The following is a 17,163-nucleotide window of genomic DNA, read 5'->3' on the forward strand; positions in this document are numbered from 1 at the left end:
AACTATTTTTAAAGAGCAACTTAAAAAAAAACCTAAAGAATATGAGTGGGGATGTAAATTATCAATGCAGAAAAATTCCTTGTGGAATTCCTGACAGCTTTCTTCAGAAGTGAGGTAACGGACTCACAGACACAGAGAACAGAGCTGTGGTTGTGTCAAAAGTAAGGACTTCAGAGAGAGGCTTGGCGGAGGGTCACTGAGGATGCGACCTCAACAGCTGAACCCTCAGGACTACCAGTGATAACTGAGGAGCATCCGTAAGAATGAAGACGAATACGCTCTGCTATCTCAGTGTGGGTCAATATGAAAAGAAGATTGGTTTGCACGTCTTTGATATGTAAACTTGAGTTTACGCAGAGTAACTGGATATTCGTTTCAAAAGGATATTCTCATTTTTTATGGAAGTTCTGATTGGATGGCATTGGGTAAGGGACGTTGGGAGCAACACTTTCCCCAATTACTGTGATTCTGATGCAGGAATCCAGCTGACAGCACCCTTAGAGATATATTGCTCTAGAGGAACTCAGTTTTGTACCAGAACCTATGTCTGCCTATTTTATTATTTTGTATTAGGCATTTTTAAAAATTTATTTATTTTAATTGGAGGCTAATTACTTTACATTATTGTATTGGTTTTGCCATACATTGACATGAATCTGCCCTGAGTGTACATATGTTCCCCATCTTGAATTCCCCTCCCACCTACCTCCCCATCCCATCCCTGGTTCATCCCAGTACAGCAGCCCGAGCATTCTCTTTCATGCATTGAACTTGGACTGGCAATTCGTTTCACATATTATAATATACATGTTTCAATGCCATTCTCCCAAATCATCCCACCCTCATCCTCTCCCACAGAGTCCAAAAGACTTCTATACATCTGGGTCTCTTTTGCTGTCTCGTATATAGGGTTATCGTTGTCATCTTTCTAAATTCCATATATATGCGTTAATATACTGTATTCGTGTTTTCCTTTCTGGCTTACTTCACTCTGTATAATAGGCTCCAGTTTCATCCACCTCATTAGAACTGATTCAAATGTATTCTTTTTAATTGCTGAAAAATACTCCATTGTGTATATGTAGCAAAGCTTTCTTATCCATCCGTCTGCAGATGGACATCTAGGTTGCTTCCATGTCCTGGCTATTATAAACAGTGCTGCGATGAACATTGGAGAACATGTGTCTCTTTCAATTCTGGTTTCCTTGGTGTGTGTGCCCAGGAGCATTTTTAAAGAGCTTTCTGATAGCCAAAGTACCTGTCCATGTTCAAGGGATTTTCTGTACAAGACACCTGACACATGGGTACTTGAGTAGGACAAGGCAGGACATCTCCGTCTTTGCATTCCTTGCTCATGTGGCTCAGCTTTGGGTGAGTCTGTGCAGACTAGACTGCCTGCTATCATCATTTTACTTCTCTTTTTAAAAAAGTTTTATTTTATATTGGAGAGACCTGGGTTTGATCCCTGGGTTGGGAAGATCCCCTGGAGGAGGGCATGGCAACCTGCTCCAGTATTCTTGCCTGGAGAATCCCATGGACAGAGGAGCCTGGTGGGCTGTAGTCCGCAGGGTTTCAGAGCTGGCCATGGCTGACTAAGCACAGCACACAGTTGACTAACAATGTTGTGTTAGTTTCAGTTGCACAGCAAATGATTCAGTTATATATACACACATCTCTTCTTTTTCAAATTCTTTTCCCATTTGGGTTATTACAGAATCTTGAGCAGAATTCCTTGTTGCATACAGTAGGTCCTTACTGATTATCAGTTTTAAAGAAAGCAGTGCCTATATGTCAATCCCAAACTCCCAATTTGTCCCTCACCACCACCTTTCCCCTGATGCTGGGAAAGATTGAGGGCAGGAGGAGAAGCGGATGACAGAGGATGAGGTGGCTGGATGGCATCACTGACTCAGTGGACATGAGTTTGAGTAAACTCCCGGAGGTGGTGATGGACAGGGAGGCCTGGCATGCTGCAGTTCATGGGGCCACAAAGAGTCGGACGTGATGAGTGACTGGACTGAGCCACTTTTCCCCTTTGGTAACCAGAGGTTTCTTTTCTAACTCTGTGAATCTATCTCTGTTTTGTGAACAAGGCCATCTGTGTCTTTTTTTAGGTCCCACACGTAAGCAATGCTACATGATACTCGATTTTCTCTTCCTGACTTATTTCACTTAGTGTGACAATGTCTAGGTCTACCCATGTTGCTGCAAAAGGTGTTATTTCATTATTTATAATGACTGAGTAATATCCCAATGCCAAAGAATGTTCAAACTACCGCACAATTGCACTCATCTCGCATGCTAGCAAAACAATGCTCAAAATTCTCCAAGTCAGGCTTCAACAGAACGTGAACTGAGAACTTCCAGATGTTCAAGCCGGATTTAGAAAAGGCAGAAAAACCAGAGATCAAGCCAACATCTGCTAGATCATTGAAAAAGTAAGAGAGTACCAGAAAAATATCTACTTTTGCTTTATTGACTACGCCAAAGCCTTTAACTATGTGGATCACAGCAAACTGTGGAAAATTCTTCATGAAATGGGAATACCAGAGCACCTGACCTGCCTTTTGAGAAATCTGTATGCAGGTCAGGAAGCATCAGTTAGAATTGGACTTGGAACAACAGACTGGTTCCAAATCAGGAAAGGAGAATGTCAAGGCTGTATATTGTCACCCTGCTTATTTAACTTATATGCAGAGTACATCATGAGAAATGCTGGGCTGGATGAAGCGCAAGCTGGAATCAAGATTGCTGGGAGAAATACCAATAACCTCAGATATGCAGATGACACCACCCTTATGGGAGAAAGTGAAGACGAACTAAAGAGCCTCTTGATGAAAGTGAAAGAGGAGACTGAAAGCGTTGGCTTAAAACTCAAGATTCAGAAAATTAAGATCATAGCATCTGGTCCCATCACTTCATGGCAAATAGATGGGGAAACAATTGAAACTGTGAGAGACTTTTTTTCTGAGGTGGGGGTTCCGAAATCACTGCAGATGATGATTGCAGCCATGAAATTAAAAGATGGTTGCTCGTTGGAAGTAAAGCTATGACCAACCTAGATAGCATATTAAAAAGCAGAGACATTATTTTGTCAACAAAGGTCCGACTAGTCAAAGCTGTGGTTTTTCCAGTGGTCATGTATGGATGTGAGAGGTGGATCATAAAGAAAGCTGAGCGCCGAAGAATTGATGCTTTTGAACTGCGGTGTTGGAGAAACTCTTGACAGTCCCTTGGACTGCAAGGAGATCAAACCAGTCCATCCTAAAGGAAATCAGTCCTGAATATTCACTGGAAGGACCGATGTTGAAGGTGAAACTCCTGATGAGAAAGCTGACTCATTGGAAAAGAACCTGATGCTGGGAAAGATTGAGGGCAGGAGGAGAAGGGATGACAGAGGATGAGATGGTTGGATGGCATCACTGACTCAATGATGATGAGTTTGAGTGAGCTCTGGGAGTTGGTGATGGACAGGGAGGCCTGGCGCACTGCAGTCCACGGGGTTGGAAAGAGCTGGACGTGATGGAGCAACTGAACTGAATATTCCACTGTGTATACGTACCGCATCTTCCTTACCCATTCCTCTCTTGATAGTCATTTCGGTTGCCTCCCTGACTTGGTCGTCGTTGACAGTGCTAGAAAGAGGTACAAAGGAATTTCTGTGTTATCTTGGGCTGAACCGAGTTTACACAGCTGGATATACTTATCACAGTTCATTGAGCTCTAAAATTTTAAATGTGTGCCTTTTATGGCAAAGATGCTCTATCCCAGTAAAGGACCGTTAACCTGAAATAATAGAAATGCAAGATTTCTGTCTGTAAAACTATGTAACTTCATTGAAAGATAGTGGTTAAAATCTGAGTAAATGAAAAAGTATGCCATGGTCATGGATCATAATATACTATTTTTAAAGATATGACTTCTGAAATTGATTTGTAGATGCATCACAATCTGAATAAAAATCCCAGTAGGGGTGTGTGTGGGTGTGGGTGTGGGTGTTTGCATGTGTGTGTGAGTGAGAGAGAGAGGCAGGTACTTGACAAGTTGACCTTAAAATCTCAAGGATTTCCGAAGGACCAAGAATAGCTCATACATTCTTGAACAAAAACATGATGAGATGGCTTGTCTACTTTGGATCAGGCATTACTGTGAATCCACAGTGATTAAGAGAATGTGATTTTGATGCAGAGATAGATGAACAGTTCATTCTTTAGTTACCTCAAGGCACTGGCTGTACTTCTCTTTGAGTATTCCCTTCCAGACTAATGGGATTTGGGTGATAAAACTGCTGCGATTTGAGAGTTGAAGCACAGAGGAGCGGAGAACCACAGATAAAGACCCACGGATAATCACTGAGAGATAACGGAGGTGGAGCAGCATCCAGCCCAAGAGCAGTTTAGAGAGTCAGTCCTAATAAGCTTCACAGGCATGCGTGCTGAGTCACGTCAGTCGTGGCCCTCTCTGTGAGACCCTGTGGACCGCAGTCCGCCAGGCTCCTCTGTCCGTGGGATTCTCCAGGCAAGAGTACTGGAGTGGGTTGCCAGGCCCTCCTCCAGGGGATCTTCCCGACCCAGGGATGGAACTTGTGTCTCTTACGTCTCCTGCACTGGCAGGCAGGTTCTTTACCACTAGCCCCACGTGGGAAGCTCCATAAGGTAGAGTATTAGGTGAGGGTCAGTGATACACATACCAGAAGACTTGGGACAAGGAAAATAACAAGAAGCAGAATTTAGAGCCAGGAGTCACTGATACACAGTCAGAGAGCCTGTTACTTATGTGTTTACGGCCCCATCTCTAGACAGAGGAAGTGCTTTTCAGACATTTATGATCATAGGTGTCTAGTTTATCCAGTCAGAGAAAAAGAATCGTACGGCACCTATTATGATTGATAAAATATAAGCTTTATGAGGACCTAATGAAAAGAAAAACCTCCAGGCAGATATAGGCATGTTTTCTTCCATGATTCTATTGTACTATGTACTTTTGATGGTTAATGATTCTACAAAAAGACTCTTGTTAATTAGACACTAGACACATGAGTTTGCCAAGTGATTTTTGTTAAGGAAGTAAACCTCATCCTTTATTATATGTCTGGATGATGGGTGACTGGAGCTACTCAATAATTTGGAATCAATCCTTCAATGGCATTTCTCCACTGGCTTTATAATTCATTCTTTCTTTCTTGACTTACCTGTTTTGAGTTATAAGTTAATGAGAAATATGATTCATGACATCAAATGTCACATTGACATATAATTGAAAACCTTACCTTCTCCTTCCTTCCCTGCTTCCCTCTCCCTACCTTTTTACATTCTTCTCAACACCCAGAAAAACGCTGCAGATGAAATTGATGCATGATATCTTGAGAGGACAGGAGGAGAATGCCTTACACTTTACAAAGTGTAAAGTCCTTCTCACTATTTCTATGTCAAATTATATTAAAATAATTATCTTCATTTTAAGAAATCATCGAGGGTTTGAAGAGAAACATTAAAGATAAAGCTATCAATACAGAGTTATATGAAAAGTAGAAGAGCATTCTTGCAGAAATGGAAGATTTAAGCTAAATAAATGCACTAGCTTGCAACATGTGATATCACTGTTTTGTAGATCACAAGTGGTCAAATGGTAGTAATTTCACATGGTTCAAGCTAATGCATAAACATCAAATTCTTTATGAAAATGCTTTTCAACAGTTATTTTTTTCTGAATTAAAAATAATAGGTTTGTAATATAGAAAGTGTTGAAAAGATAAAGATGGAGGGTGAATATAATGAAGATCATCCATTATCCCTCAAACTGGAGATGACCATAGTTAACATCCTGGTACATTAGTGGCCACTTTTTCCTAAAATGTGCACATGGTGTATTTCTCAAACATTGGATCATGCTGTAGAAGTAGTTTTACAACTTTCACCAATTGTAAGTGCTAACACTGCCTCTGAAGTTGGAATCTGGGTTCAAATCCCAACTCTGCCACTCGTGAGCTGTCTGACATCTACCAGTTATTAAATCTCTTTGATACAGTTTTATCCTTGGAAAATGAGGAAAGACGCTTAAATTCTACCCCAAGTTAAGATGGTTCTTGAGGACATGAGTCCTTCACCTCCTCCATCTGCTGACTCTTACAGATAGATAGATAGACTGAGATGGAGAGGGGGAGGGGGAGGGAGAAGCGAAGGAAGAGAACGTGAGTCCCCTAGCACAGAATCTAGTAGACACAGAAAGCACTTAATGTTAGCCATTACTAATAACTAGCATTTCAAAACATATTTCAAGACTACGTAATATTATCTCATAAGTAATTGTTCAACCAATCCTTTATTATGGGGAAACTGGACTGTTAATGTATCTTCATCGTTATTTCTAATATGCTAACAACCAACTTCTGTTCTGATCATTTTCTTCTTGCCGCAGTTCTCAAGGACCTTCTGTGCTCCAGTCTGTCCCCAAAGTCTAACCTCTGTGGACTGAATCACTCAGCCTCTCTGCCCTCTTGCTTTCAGAGGAACTCAGCCAATGGGAGAAAAGGCAAGAGACGGGAGGACACAGGCAGAGAGTGGGTTAAGCATTTATCTGCCTGTTCTTTCCCTGCATGGCCATTATTCTATAATAGGCTTTTCCCCGAGGCCAGAGTTCCACCAAGAGTCTCTTTTCGATAAATCTTGCTCTTATTGTCTCAGATAATACTCTATCATCCTTTTGCCTTTTAGGTGTAGGGGTGATAATGACTTCCTGCTGTTGATAGTACATAAGTGCCTTGACTATGATTATTGGTTCCCTTTCTCATATGTCTCCATATAATCAGAATAGTTTTTTTCAGTTAAAATCTATTGAATGGGCCATCTGCTTCCAACTAATACCTGGATATTCCCTGGTGGTCCATTGGCTGGGACTCCTTGCTCCCAATGCAGGGGCCCAGTTCCATCCCTGATCAGAGAACTAGATCACACATGCACAATTAAAAAAAAGGAAAGATTCTGCATGCTGCAAATAAAGATCCTGCATACCCCAACGAAGATCTAAGATCCTGTGTTATGCAACTAAGACCCAGCACCGCCATATAAGCTAAAAAAAGAAAAAGAAATTACTGAGTCAAATGGGAGAAACATATTAAAGGTCTCTGGTACATGTAGCATTAAAGGTCTCTGGTACACGTAGCTAAATAGTGTCCAAATAACTTGTACCCTTTTAAAAGATAGTTCTAACATCAACTGAGAGGAAGCCCTGCTGCATGCGAATTTGCGCAGCTGGAAACGAATCCTTGTCTGAGAGGCAACACCCTCTCCTAGTTTTTCTGTTCAGTTAGTCGCTCAGTCATGTCTGACTTCTTATGACCCCGGGGACCGCAGCACGCCAGGCCTCCCTGTCCATCACCAGCTCCCGGAGTTCACTCAAACACATGTCCACTGAGTCGGTGATGCCATCCAGCCATCTCATCCTCTGTCGTGCCCATCTCCTCCCACCTTCAATTTTTCCCAGCACCAGGGTCTTTTCCAGTGAGTCAGCTCTTCGCATGAGGTGGCCAGAGTATTGGAGTTCAGCTTCAGCATCAGTCCTTGCAATGAACACCCAGGACTGATGTCCTCTGGGATGGACTAGCTTTCCTGGGGCGGGCGGTTCCTGGTAAGGACTCTTGCTATGGCCCCTTTCATCTCACTGTTCCTCAGGGTGTAGACGAGCGGGTTCAGCAATGGGGTCCCCAGTGTGTACACCAGGGAGACGAACTGATCCTGTTCGGGGTGGTAGCTGGAGCTGGGCCGCAGGTACATGAAGGCGCAGCAGCCGTACTGCAGCAGGACCACCGCGAGGTGGGAGGAGCAGGTGGAGAAGGCGCGGCGGCGGCCCGCGGCCGAGTGCGCCCCGAACACCGCAGCCACGATGCAGGCGTAGGAGGTGGCGATCAGCAGGAAAGGCACCGCGATGGCCAGTGTGGCCGCCACCAGCACGGACTGTTCATGCCTGTGGCTCTGGGCACAAACGAGACACATCACTGGGGGCACATCACAGTAAAAGTGCTGAATGCCCCGAGCTGGGCAGAAGGGCAGAGAGAAGATAAAGGCCACCAGCTGGAAGGACAGGCAGAGGCCGAGGACCACGGAGGCCGCCACCAAGCGGGCGCAGAGTGTCCCAGGCATGATGAGCGGGTACTGCAGTGGGTGGCAGACGGCAGCGTGGCGGTCGTAGGCCATGGAAGCCAAGAGGAAGCAGTCGGCACTGCCCAGTCCGATGAAGAAGCCCATCTGAGTGGCACAGCCCAGCAGGGTGATGGTCTTCTCCGACCGTAGGATGTTGGCCAGGATGTGGGGCACCACTGCAGCAGTGTAGCCAATTTCTACTCCCGAGAGGCTGCCCAGGAAATAGTACATGGGCGTGTGGAGGCGGGCTTCGGTCTGGATGGCCACCATGATGAGGACATTCCCAGTGATGATCCAGGTATAAACCAGGCTGACCCCAAGGAAGGACAAGATGCGTGGCTCTGACTGGGAGGGATAGGCCAGGAACACGAATTCCATCCACACTGAGCGGTTTCCCCAGGACATTGAGTTAACAGATTTTCTCTGTCGAGAGTTAGTAATACAAAGAAAGAATCAGACTAACAATATATCAGTTCATACTCCCATGATGTATGATGTAATCTGCATCATGATGATGTAATCTAACTAAGATTAGATTACGTGAGCCCTGATGTAATCTAAGACTGAGTTAGAAACTACAAGAATTAAGACTTACTCTCTTTTTCTTCCCCTTTTTAACAAGCTTCTTCACATAAATATCTACAGTTATACTTATAACTGCCAAAAGTTGGGCTAAGTTGTGTAAGAATTTTTTGAGGAAAAGAGTCAGAGGAAGTTTGTGGAATTTCAAACTATTTTCAGTACAAGTGGAATGAAGATTATTTCAGTTAACTCCCAAGAAACTGTCAACAAATTTTAAAGTTCAGAGATTCTGAAGGGGAGGGCGGAAGCTATTCATCGCTTAATTCATTTATATGTATACTCGGTAACTCCTAAGACATTCAGTTGGAGATATATGGGTACAATATTCAAAAGTTCATGATATGGTGTGGAATATATGTAACAAGATTATAATAGGAACTAGATAGAGTCATTAGAAATGTATAAATTAGATAATTAAGTTTTATAGATAGAATGCATTTTCAGTTTTGGGAATCAGTCAAGACTTCATGGGAGAGAAAACATGTAAGGATGATTAAGGAAAGGAAATTTATGGAAAACACAATTTCAAATTGTAACAATGGGAGGGTGGTGAGAAACTGATTCATTTTGGATGGAGTGTAAGATACTACAAAGGAGAATGGAAAGAGGAGATTGCCACAAGTTTTTACAAGGTTAAATACTTGGGGTAGTGTGGTAGGAGGGTATGGACTGTTTGGTAAGAGTAACAGTGATGGAATGACATCATCAGAGCTCTCCTTTAGAAAGAGCAGTGCTGTGTGCAGCAGAGAACAGCCAGCAGAGTGAAACGTCAACCGATGGGTTCAGACAAAATGTCTACACACTGTATGTCTGATAAAGGCTTAATATTTAGAATATACAAAATCTTGCCTAACTCAGTAACAAATAAGGCAATTAAAAATGGGCAAAAGGCTTGAATACACAGTTCTTCAGTGAAGAAACACGCATGGCCAATAGGCATGTTAAAAGATGCTCAACATCACTAATCATCAGGTTTACAAAATCAAAATGAAATGTTACCTCATACCCATTAGGATGGCCACTATAAAAAAACAGAAAATAACAAGTTTTGGCAAGTATGTGGAGGCATTCGAAATCTTTTGCATTTTTGGTGGGAATGTAAATGGTGTAGCCACTGTAGAAAGCAGTATGGAAGTTCCTCAGAAAAATTAAACACAGAATTACCACATGATCCAGCAATTTAACTTCTTGGAATATTTCTAAAACAAATGAATATTGGTCCTTGAAGAAGTATTTGCACACCTGTGTTCATTGCAACACTGTTCATGATAGCTAACAGGTAGAGGCAATGCAATTGTCTACCAACAAATGAATGGAAAAAGCTAATGTGATATAAACATACAAGGGAATATTATTCAACCTTAAAAAAGTGAAATCTTGTCATATGTTGCAACATGATTAAACCTTGAGGACATTATGCTACGTGAAACCAGCCAGTCACAAAAAGAAAATTGCAGCTTGATTCCACTTACAGATAGTATCCAAAGTAGTCAAACCCTTAGAAACTATAAAGAGAATGTGTTTACCGGGGATCAGGGTGATGGAAAAAAACAATGGATAGAACTAGCAAACCATTCTATCAACGGATAGAACATCAATCCTGTAACATGAGAATTTTGTGGAGATCTTTTGCACAACAATGTATATGTGGTTAATTGTAATATGCTGTACACTTGAGGATAATGAATTTTATGTTATGTGTTTTTGATGACCCAAAAAATGTAAAGATGCAGCATTGGACATCTTGTAGAATTTCCATTCATACCTCCTGGTTCTCTTGCTCCACTGTTGGGTCAATGCTGTGGAAGTCCTTTCTCATAATGAGCAGACAAAGTCTTCCATGCAACCTCTGAGTATTCATTCATTCTTTTCTATGCAACGGGGCCATTTCTACATGAAACACTTCAGATACTGAATAGCTATTATCATGCAGCCCTACATTTTAACTCTGATTTGTTTAGCTATTCATCATGTGACATAGTGTTGATATTTTTCATAATTTTAGCTCTGGAAATCCTCTTATTTCAAATATCCTTAAAAGTGTGCTGCATGGGACAGATCATGGAAATGGTCATCATTAAAAAGATACGGTAAAATAGGTAACAAAAGAGAACCCACTGGATAGCACAGGAAACTGCTCAGCGCTCTCTGGTGACCTAAACAAGAAGGAAATCCGAAAGAGAGAGCATTTTGTCAACACATAGCTGATTCATTCTGCTGTACAGCAGAGACTAACATAATATCATAAAGCTACTATACTCCAGTACAATTAACTTAAAAATGTGATAATAGGCAGTCATATCTTCACTCTGATAAAAATCAGGTTAATTTATAGCTTTGTGTTTGATGGTTTGGTGGTCTGCTCACACTGACTGATATTAACTTCTTAGTGCTAAAATTCCTAACTATTTTTCTCATTTTCAGAGACTCAGAACATCCTCTACCATTCCTCTAACACTGGCTCATTGTTCTAGTCTGCTGATATTGAGACTTTAAAAAATCCGCTTCACATCTTAGCTACCTTTTTGAAGTCACTCACATTTAATTTTTATGTATTAAGTGTCAAGCGCCACATACATTGGTGATCAAAATGGGATGATTGGTTCTCAATTGGATAGTCTATCCTAATGAGAGGCAGACACTGTTGATAAAACAATCTGGCTTATATATATGTGTGTGTATAATTAACTGCTATCTAGAAAAAATAGGGACTTCCTTGGTGGTCCAGGGGCTAAGACTCATGCTCCCAATGCAGGGGGCTTGGGATTCAATTCAGGGAACTAGGTCCCACGTGCCCCTACTAAGGGTTCACGTGCCACAGCTAAAGATCCTGCATGCATGCCATGACAAAGAGGGAGGATACCGAGTGCCGCAACTGAGACCTGACTCAGCCAAATAAATATTAAAAAAAATAGTGTGTGATAAGACGGTACAACGTGGGGCTCTGACATAACTTTTGATTAGGAAATTCTGAAGAGTCTTCCTGGAGGGAATCATATTTAAGCTTAGATCTGAAGAATAGAAATTAACCAGGAGCAGAGGGACAGGCTGAGTCATGGGATCCATATTCTGGACAGATGAAATAGGGGTAGTCACGGTTCCCAGAGTAAAGCCGAGTGTATCAACGTATCATCAACTTGTTCATCCAAGTTGCTTTCAAATATGTTGCATACAGCCGAGGCAGGGTAAGAGCACTTTAGCACCATCTCCAGAAATCTGCCCAGAGTGACACCTGTTCATGGTTCCACCCCCATATCAGCAACTCCAAGTCACAGCCCACATCATACCCTCCTTCCTTCTTACTGCTCGAGCCATTCCAGCCTCAGTTGGTAGGATGTTAGGAGAAAAATCACCCTGTCCTTCGATATCTCCCAGAGTTTGCTCAAACTCATGTCCATTGAGTCTGTGATGTGATGCCGTCCAACCATCTCATCCTCTGCCGTCCTCTTCTCCTCCTGCCCTCAATCTTGCCCAGCATCAGGGTCTTTTCCAATGAGTTGGCTCCTCACATCAGGTGGCCAAAGGATTGGAGCTTCAGCATCAGTCCTTCCAATGAATATTCAGCATTGATTTCCTTAGGATTCACTGGTTTGATCTCCTTGCAGTCTGCTGCTACTGCTGCTAAGTCACTTCAGTCGTGTCCGACTCTGTGTGACCCCATAGACGGAAGCCCACCACGCTCCCCCGTCCCTGGGATTCTCCAGGCAAGAACACTGGAGTGGGTTGCCATTTCCTTCTCCAATGTGTGAAAATGAAAAGTGAAAGTGAAGTCGCTCAGTCGTGTCCGACCCTTAGCGACCCCATGGACTGCAGGCTACCAGGCTCCTTCATCCATGGGATTTTCCAGGCAAGAGTACTGGAGTGGCTTGCCATTGCCTTCTCCGCCTTGCAGTCTAATTAGCATTATTTTAAAAGAGAGTTAGAGAATGTGGCAGTAAACAGATCGGTGTTAAAATCTCAGTTTCTTATTAAAAGCATTATCCTCTGGGGAGATCACTTTTGCATTACTTTTGGTTTCCTTGTTTAAAAGATGCAAATAATAAGTCTTGCCATATCCAGAATTTGATGAGATTAAATTAGATGAAGCTTTTAGAACACTTGGGTTGATGTGTGTGTGTGTGTGTTTGCTTTTCGTCTCTGAATCTTTGCGACCCCATGGACTGTAGTCCATCAGGCTCCTCTGTCCATGGGATTCTCCAGGCAATAATAGTGGAGTGGGTTGCCATTTCCTTCTCCAGGGGATCTTCCCGACCCAGGGATCAAAGTGGAGTCTCTTGAATATCCTTCATTGGCAGGTGGATTCTTTTACCACTGAGCAATCTGGGAAGTATGAAACCTATTAATTTGCACAAAATGCTAATTCTTCCCTTATTTCTTTGAATCTATAGAAAAGTTAAAATTAACAGATAATATCTGCTTCATTTTCTATCAAGATTAAATGACATACCATATAAGGAGAGGGTTTTATTTTAATCTTAAGCTATGCAAGGAGATCCAACCAGTCCATTCTAAAGGAAATCAATCCAGGGTATTCATTGGAAGGACTGATGCTAAAGCTGAAACTCCAATACTTTGGCCACCTCATGAGTCGAGTTGACTCACTGGAAAAGACTCTGATGCTAGGAAGGATTGGGGGCAGGAGGAGACGGGGACTACAGAGAATGAGGTGGCTGGATGGCATCACCAACTCGATGGACACGAGTTTGAGTGAACTCCGGGAGTTGGTGATGGCCAGGGAGGCCTGGCGTGCTGTGATTCATGGGGTCGCAAAGAGTCAGACACGACTGAGCGACTGAACTAAACGGAACTGAAGCTATGCCACAATTTATATTATTTATTCTTTGACTGAGATTAACTATTGCCATTCTACTCAGATAAACTGGACTTCCAAGTGGATCCAGAGAAAATACCGCAAGTCATGGTCTGTACTAGTTCTGAAATACTGGAGTCTTGACTTGTAAAGCCTTTACTCACTTTTCTAACTCAGTGTCAGCTGGCGCCTGGAACTTTGTAAATCAAGAAGGAGGTTGCCAAAGGCTTTGAAGCTCTCGGCTGTACCATCAGAAGAGAAAGGAGTACACCGAACCAGTCTTCTTAGTTGTATTCACGAAAGACAGGACCTGGCAGCTGATATCTGACTGCTCTGGTGGATAAAGAAGCGTGAGCCCAGTGAGACCGAGACTTCAGTAATCTCCCCAAACAAAAGGAGTGGAAGCAGACAATTGCTTTGCTATTTAGGATTTTGTCTCGTAAATTCCATCTCCCAGGAGGTATTTTGGTGTTTGCTCATCTTCTTCTTTGTTGCCGATAATTAGTCCGAACTGAATCTGTTCTTCCCTGTATGGTCTGCTGTCCCTGGAAGGTACAGCATGCGCTCGTCGTCAAACCTTTTACCAGCATTCTCAGTCAAAATAATCTCCTGAAAAATATAAAGTTGGAGTTAATTCCCACGAGATTTGCCATAGCCGGGCTCACCCCAGGCCTTACATTATTGTTGCTCAGGAGAACTGACCCCGTGTTCCATGTTTTTTTTGAAAAAGGAGGCATTGGTAACCTTGGCCATGCATAAGGGAAGAAAGTGAGGGTGAACACTAGGCGGATAGTTAACTCTTCTCTGTTACTTTAAAAAAAACCCTCTTTTATTATAGTCTTCCAGAATGTGGAGAAAATATACATATTCACTCAATGTACCATATAGATTTTATAGGCTTGATCATGTTCCTTTTCAACTACTACTTTGCCATATTAAAATTGCTAACGAAAATTTTTTTACCTGTCCTCTGATTATTGAGTGATAAAACCCATCAGCTCTTCAGGATCACCGAGGAAGTGGGTGGACGATAAGTTATCTGTTTTTAAGAGAACATCATATGACTTTCAATAACTCGTTAGACCAAGGATTTACCCTTTTTTCTGACAATTAAAACTAATTAGAGTACAAGCTTGTTTGAAATTAAATATATTTCTAAGATGACTCAGTGGTAAAAGAATTCACCTGCCAATGCAGGAGACGCAAGTTTGATCACTGATATTTGACAAAATATTTGGGTACTGTGGTTAGCCAAGATAACACATAAAACTGACCATCACAACCCAGGAAATAAGAAAAGATCTGACTTAGAAGATCGATCCCTGGGTTGAGACGATCCCCTGGAGGAGGGCAAGGCAAGCACTCCAGTATTCTTGCCTGAAAAATCCCATGAGCAGAGGAAACTGGATGGCTACAGTCCAGAGGGTTGCAGAGTCGGACACGACTGAGCATGCACATACTTATTTCTAAGACTCAGAAGATGACTGCATGTTTGAAGCAATACTTGTATGATGAGTATCTGACAGAATAAAATATTATTACAAGCATTTCCTCACAGTTTTCTGAGATAGGACCATAACACAATTGAGATTAAAGTTCTATCTGGTCTTCTCTGATCTCCTGGGTTGTGATGGTCAGTCTACACGTTACTGTGAAAGTATTTTTAGCAAATGAGATTTACAATTACAAAAAAATTAGACTTTGAGTAAAGCAAGTTACCCTCAGTGATGTGGGTGGGCCTTATCTGATCAGTTGAAAACTTTAAGGAGAAAAAAAAAATTGAGGTTTCCTGAAGAAGAAGAAATTCTGCCTCCAGCTTGCTTGGCACTCAAGCTGCAAAATCAGTTCTCTGAGTCTCCAGCCTGCTGGCCTACCCTGCACATTTTGAACTTGCCAGATTCTTCAACTAAACAAGGAAAATCCTTAACATCAAATGTTCTTTCTTTTTTTCTCTCTAAGTAAATCCTGTTGGTTCTATTTCCTGGAGAGCCCTGGCTGATACAGCTTTTGACAGCAACACACAGGCGCGTGCCAAGTCACCTCAGCTGTGTCAGATGCCTTGTGACCCCGTGGACTGTGGCCCGCCAGCCTCCTCTGTGCCTTGCACTCCCCAGGCAAGAATACCGGAGTGCGTTGCCATTTCCTGCTCCAGGGGACCTCCCCAACTCAGGGATCAAATCCTCGTCTCTTGTGCCTCCTGCATCGGCAGGTGAGTTCTTTACCACTAGCACCACCTGGGAAGCCCTTTGATAGCAATAACTGTTTCTAAAGGAAAGAAATCTGAAGAGTGAGTTTTCTGAACTGGTTTTGGGTTTTGTGGAAATGGCTGTGTCTTATGGTTAGATTTAAAGGTACTAATGCCTTTATTCCCAGAAGCAGAGCACTGAGAGGGCATGGTGGATGATGGGAGTAGCGATGTGCAGAATGGGACACCGGGTGCAACGATCAGATGCTCACAGCAGGAGAGGTTTGCGGGAAGCACGCATACGACGCCTGCAAAGGCTCTGGTCAAAGTAGCAGATGCAGTGAGGTTGGTGGGTTGCTTCTAAGTGCACAAGAGTAAGTAAGAAAGAAAAGGATGAGCAGGAGGTTTCACATTCTCAGCTCTGCTACTGAGTAAATGGTCTGGAAACTTCCATGTCTGCCCTGAAAGAGACTAGTACATAGTAGGCCCTTCATAGTCATTGGTCTCACATCTGCAGATACAACAAGCCACTTATCAAAATTATTGCAAAAAATATTCCAGAGAGTTTCAAAAGACAAAACTTGAATTTGTTACATGGTACCAACAATTTGCTGAGATGGTTGGATGGCATCACCGACTCGATGGACATGAGTTTGAGTGAACTCCGGGAGTTGGTGATGGACAGGGAGGCCTGGAGTGCTGTGATTCATGGGGTCGCAAAGAGTCGGACACGACTGAGCGACTCAAAAAACAAAAAGATGAAATTATATATAAAATATATATTAAAAAGCAGAGACATTACTTTGCCAACAAAGGTCTGTCTAGTCAAGGCTATGGTCTTTCCCATGGTCATGTATGGATGTGAGAGTTGGACTGTGAAGAAAGCTGATCGCCGAAGAATTGATGCTTTTGAACTGTGGTGCTGGAGAAGACTCTTGAGAGTCCCTTGGACTGCAAGGACATTCAACCAGTCCATTCTAAAGGAGATCATTCCTGGGTGTTCATTGGAAGGACTGATGCTGAAGCTGAAGCTCCAAAACTTTGGCCACCTGATGCGAAGAGTTGACTCACTGGAAAAGACTCTGCTGCTGGGAGGGATCGAGGCAGGAGGAGAAGGGGACGACAGAGAATGAGATGGCTGGATGGCATCACCGACTTGATGCACATGAGTTTGAGTGAACTCCGGGAGTTGGTGATGGACAGGGAGGCCTGGCATGCTGTGATTCATGGGATCGCAGAGAGTCGGACATGACTGAGCGACTGCACTGCATTGCACTGACTGAGGGGTACTAAGGGGTCGTCGGAAGCCAGTCCCGCAGAGGAAGACCAGTCTCCTGCATTCTCATCTTTACTAAGACACCATTCTCACCTGATTTAACCAGAGAACTTAGTGCCCTAATGGATGGAGGAAAATCATGGGTCCCAAAGAGGAGAAATTTCCCCAGGGG

The 17,163-nt window shown here is 42.8% G+C and overlaps 1 protein-coding gene across 1 annotated transcript; it reads right to left on the reverse strand.

Annotated features, from left to right (window-relative positions):
* Positions 1-7,598: 7,598 nt before the first annotated feature.
* OR10W1 (olfactory receptor family 10 subfamily W member 1) lies at positions 7,599-8,543 on the reverse strand. The gene has a single exon (XM_055422785.2). The coding sequence runs from the start codon at positions 8,541-8,543 to the stop codon at positions 7,599-7,601; it is 945 nt and encodes a 314-aa protein (XP_055278760.2).
* Between the last annotated feature and the right edge of the window lie 8,620 nt (positions 8,544-17,163).

The sequence above is a fragment of the Moschus berezovskii genome, chromosome 14 (genome assembly GCF_049115385.1).
Source record: "Moschus berezovskii isolate FMDL1 chromosome 14, NW_MosBer_1.0, whole genome shotgun sequence".
NCBI classification, from domain to species: domain Eukaryota; kingdom Metazoa; phylum Chordata; class Mammalia; order Artiodactyla; family Moschidae; genus Moschus; species Moschus berezovskii.

Coding starts and splice junctions, on each gene's coding strand:
- OR10W1 (XM_055422785.2), bottom strand. CDS start 8,543: ATGTCCTGGGGAAACCGCTCAGTGTGGATGGAATTCGTGTTCCTGGCC.